Here is a 5,000-nt window from a genome sequence, read left to right as displayed (position 1 = left end):
TATCTGTTTTTGACGTTGTTAATAGTTTATATAGGACATATCTGTTTTTGACGTTGTTAATAGTTTATATATGACATACTTGTTTTTGACGTTGTTAATAGTTTATATAGGACATATCTGTTTTTGACGTTGTTACTGTGTTAGAATAATTTATTGTTAACTTATTCTCATCATTTATTTATTTCCTTATTCCCTTTCCTCACTGGGCTATTTTTCCCTATTGGATCCCTTGGGCTTATAGCATCTTGGTTTTCCAACTAGGGTTGTAGCTTGGCTAATAATAATAATAATAATAATAATAATAATAATAATAATAATAATAATAATGGGACCGGAAAGGCAGCCATCAAAGTAAGTAAGGAAAGTAACTGATACGTCAGGCGTAAAAGTAGCCTCTGAAATCTTACCTTGTCTTTGTAATCTGTATTCCACTTTGCAAGTGCTGGCAATAAGAAATCATGAATATCGTCGATCTCAGTACGGTAGGCCATGTTCCATTTGTAGACTATACTGCAGACGGAGTCTCCAGAGGGCGCCTTTGGTGGTTTCCAAGAAATTTCTTCATTAGAATTTACGAAAATGGTGGAAATCATTATATTTAGACATATGGTTCCTATAGCAACAGATGCCAGGATTAAATTCACAACTGATTATCAATTTATTCAGGACTTGGCGTAATACTCGTTTAATTTATAATAGATAATAATGAAAACTGTATATTTATAAATCACACACACACACACACACACATATATATATATTATGTATATATATATATATATATATATATATATATATATATATATATATATATATATATATATATATATATATATATATATATATATATATATATATATGGATAGATACATAAATACATACATACATACATACATATAATGTATTTTCAATAGTTTTAACTTTAGTTATAGATATCAGTGTTATCTTTTTGTGAAAGAAAATAGTAGGAATTGTAATTAAAATAGTAAATAAAGAAATTAAAAGCCAAAATCTACTGGAATTTTTGTTAAACAACGTAAGTTGCGCTTGCGCTGAGGGGGAACTCTCGTGAGTGACGTCATAAGGTGGGCGTGGCTTATTTCGCCTGGATAGATTGCAGCTCTTCTCCTAGAAGAGTTGCTTACCGTAGCTGAAGAGATTGCATAGAATTGATCTTACAAGAAAAAGATATAAGGTATTTTTAGTTCTTACCTTGCCGGCAATCGTGTAATCGCTGATGTACCTTAAAGCCGTGGCTTGCCAGAGCATGAGACGGGTTGTTACCATGTCCAGGTACTGCAGCACAACGTTTTCAGCGTGGTTGATTCCAGCATACATAGACCTATAAAGTATTTAATGCCACTAAAATGGATTTATCTTTATTCAAGGAGATTATACAAGTTCTTCATGACACCTCAAGGCTTTTAAGTTCTCTATGAATGTATAATGAATTTTATTTCCTTGTTTCCTTTCCTATCTGGGGAAATTTTTTCCTGTTTGAGCCCTAGGGATTATGGCATCCTGCTTTTCCAACTAGGATTGTGGCTTAGCTATTAATAGTCATAATAATGACTAGATTTTTTTTCGGGCAATTTTTTCCTGTTGGAGCCCTAGGGCTTATGGCATCCTGCTTTTCCAACTAGGATTATAGCTTATCTACTAATAATCATAATGATAACTAGATTTATTTTTCAACAGAAACGATTGCTTTAAGCTGACCTGAATAAACGAATTGATGAAACATATCTAAACGTTGAAAAGGAACATATGAATAAACCAAACTCAAATTGACACTTACATGATGGTCTCGCGTTCGTTATCCATAGCCATGTTGAGATCCAGGAATGAAAAGTCTCCTACGGTGCTGTTGTTGTCGATGTAAAATTCAAGATTCTCAGACATCCTTTTGACAGCATCCTGCGTCTGTCGTAGGATCATGTGGTCGATGGCTTCTTCGACCATGGCACTGGCTGTCTCTGTTTAGAAGACAAGATGGCACTGTTAGTTTTTACTATGAGTAAAAAGTGAATTGTAGTTTTTTTCTTATTAGCGAAAAGTGGTGGAGGAATATTCTATCAATGAAATGTGACATTGGCAGATTATTCATTATGAATGAAAAGTAGCACTGGAAGATTATTCATTATGAATGAAAAGTAGTACTGGCAGAGTATTCATAATAAATTAAAAGTGGCACTGGCAAATAATTCATTATGAGGGAAAAGTGGCACTATCAGATTATTCATCTTGATTGAAAAGTAGCACTGGCAGATTATTCATTATGAATGGAAATTGGTACTGGCAAATAATTAATTGTGAATGAAAAGTGGCACTGGCAGATTATTCATTATGAATGAAAAGTAGCACTGGCAAATAATTCATCATGATTGAAAAGCAGTACAAGAAGATTATTCAATGTGAGTGAAAAGTGGTACTGGCAGGTTATTCATTTCATAATGAAAAGTGTCACTGAAAGATTATGCATCATGAATGAAAAGCGGGAGGTTGGCTACTAGCATCATTTACGAATGAAGTTGACACTGGAAAGGCAATGTGGTACTGGAAGATATCTTTAAAGAATGAAAATTGTCTTTAACTAATCTACGAAGATTTATCAAGTGGGTCTGTCACATCTGAGTGCTGAAATAATTTACCACACTTTTAGTATTACACTGTACTCTCTCTCTCTCTCTCTCTCTCTCTCTCTCTCTCTCTCTCTCTCTCTCTCTCTCTCTCTCTCTCTCTCTCTCTCTCTCTCTCTCTCTCCCTCGTTATTACCTGAGAGCTCTTCCCAGTAGTTCTCGTTCGTTTCCGTCTTGTATTTGGTCTTGAAGAAGCTGGCCACCAATTTGACACCCGAGAAAATGTCGCTAACGACACTCAAGGCGCCAAAGGTCTTAGCCACGGTGGATCCTACTTTGGTCAGAGTATCTGTAACGAAGGTTTATAATAAACAAGAAGGTTTGCAGAAGAAGATTTGACGAATTAATACAATATTATTATTATTATTATTATTATTATTATTATTATTATTATTATTTGCTAAGCTACAACCCCAGTTGGAAAAGCAGAATGCAATAAGACCAGGGGCCCCAACAGGGAAAATATCCCAGTGAGGAAAGGAAACAAGGAAAAATAGAATATTTTAAGGAAAGTAACAACATTAAAGTGAACATTTCCTATATAAACTATAAAAACTTTAACAAAACAAGAGGAAGAGAAATAAGTTAGAATAGTGCGCCGGAGTGTACCCTCAAGCAAGAGACCTCTAACCTAAGACAGTGGAATACCATGGTACAGAGAACTCTAACCCAAGACAGTGGAAGACCATGGTACAGAGGCAATGGCACTACCAAGACTAGAGAACAATGGTTTGATTTTGGAGTGTCCTTCTCCTAAAAGAGCTGCTTACCATAGCTAAAGAGTCTCTTCTACCCTAACCAAGAGGAAAGTAACCACTAAACAAATAGAGTGCAGTAGTTAACAAGCATTAACTAAAAGGTTAGTTGATAGCTAAGAAATATAATAAGTTAAAAAATGAAAACTTGTGGTAAACGGAATATATCAGTCGGTATCTAAAAGACAATATCTATTGTTTGAGTGAATTGGAAAATGTAAATTACTGCATTGATAAACAATAACCTAAAGATAAGATAATAGTTGAGAAATATAGTAAGTAAGAAGGAAATCTTGTGGTAAACAATATATATATATATATATATATATATATATATATATATATATATATATATATATATATATATATATATATATATATATATATATATATATATATATATATATATATATATATCTGAATTTGAATTTGAAAGAAATGAAAACGACAGAAAATAAATATCACGTCATGAAAATAATATAATAAACTGCATTGTTGTGATCTTTAAGGAATACAAAAAAAAAAAAATTATTAGAAATGAAACTATAAGAGAGATTACTCGAGTACCATATGTGGATGAGATCATGAAGAGGGGTAGATGGTGATGGTTTGGGCATGCTCTTCGCACTCCCCAAGAGAGATTAGTTCACCAAACGTTCATTTGGGCTCCACAAGGCACTAGAAGAGTTGGGAGACCAAGGCCTACATGGCTGAGGACTATGAAGCGCGAAGTTGGAGATGATGAATGGGGAAGTATTAAATTTAAAAGCTCAAGATACAGACGACTGGCGAAATCTAACCGAGGCCCTTTGCGTCAATAGGCGTAGGATGAGATGATGATGATGATGATCATGATGATGATGATAATGAGAATTATCAAATAAAGAAATATAAGACTTGATTTACACGTACCTTTCAAGCCCCTTACAGGAAATTCGCCTTGACCTTTATAAGTGACCCCTCCTGGTCCATTATAAGTGACCCATCCTCGCTCATAGTTCGAAGGTGACCCCGATTGAGCATTTATGAGGTCACCCTCTACATTCGCTGGAGCCTGAGCTAAAACGAGCGTATTTTGATTGGCGCATATAGCACAAAGTGCCACGCCAATCACTAACAAGGCCAGGCTTAGTTTCATGCTGAAAAGTGGATAAAGTCAGTCATTTTCAATCTTTTCTTTGGAGGAAGGGGAACAGGAAATCCTTGTACATTTTCACGTTTCTTTGTAATATTATTATTATTATTATTATCATTATTATTATTATTATCATTATTATTATTATTATTATCATTATTATTATTATTATCATTATTATTATTATCATTATTATCATTACTAGCCAAGCTACAACCCTAGTTGGAAAAGCAAGATGCTATAAGCCCAAGGGCTCCAATAGGGAAAAATACCCCAGTGAGGAAAGGAAATAAGGAAATATATAAATGATGAGAACAAATTAACAATATATCATTCTAAAAACAGTAACAAGGTCAAAACAGATATGTCATATATAAACTATAAAAAGACTTATGTCAGCCTGTTCAACATAAAATCATTTGCTGCAACTTTGAACTTTTGAAGTTCTACTGATTCAACTACCCGATTAGG

General features: G+C 33.8%; 1 protein-coding gene across 1 annotated transcript in view; it reads right to left on the bottom strand.

Annotated features, from left to right (window-relative positions):
• LOC137630837 (uncharacterized) overlaps nucleotides 1-5,000 on the bottom strand; it is a 7,490-nt gene that overhangs the window by 865 nt on the left and 1,625 nt on the right. Inside the window, exons 2-6 of the mRNA XM_068362383.1 lie at nucleotides 4,307-4,533; nucleotides 2,776-2,928; nucleotides 1,799-1,976; nucleotides 1,213-1,342; nucleotides 408-536 (exon numbers count right to left, since the gene is read on the bottom strand). Coding sequence (XP_068218484.1) covers nucleotides 408-536; nucleotides 1,213-1,342; nucleotides 1,799-1,976; nucleotides 2,776-2,928; nucleotides 4,307-4,532 — 816 coding nt within the window. The 5' untranslated portion in view covers nucleotide 4,533. The remainder of the gene's footprint in view (nucleotides 1-407; nucleotides 537-1,212; nucleotides 1,343-1,798; nucleotides 1,977-2,775; nucleotides 2,929-4,306; nucleotides 4,534-5,000) is intronic.

The sequence above is a fragment of the Palaemon carinicauda genome, chromosome 39, assembly GCF_036898095.1.
Source record: "Palaemon carinicauda isolate YSFRI2023 chromosome 39, ASM3689809v2, whole genome shotgun sequence".
Lineage (NCBI taxonomy): Eukaryota > Metazoa > Arthropoda > Malacostraca > Decapoda > Palaemonidae > Palaemon > Palaemon carinicauda.
Note: the sequence above shows the minus strand (reverse complement) of the source record. Positions and strands in the feature narration are given on the sequence as shown.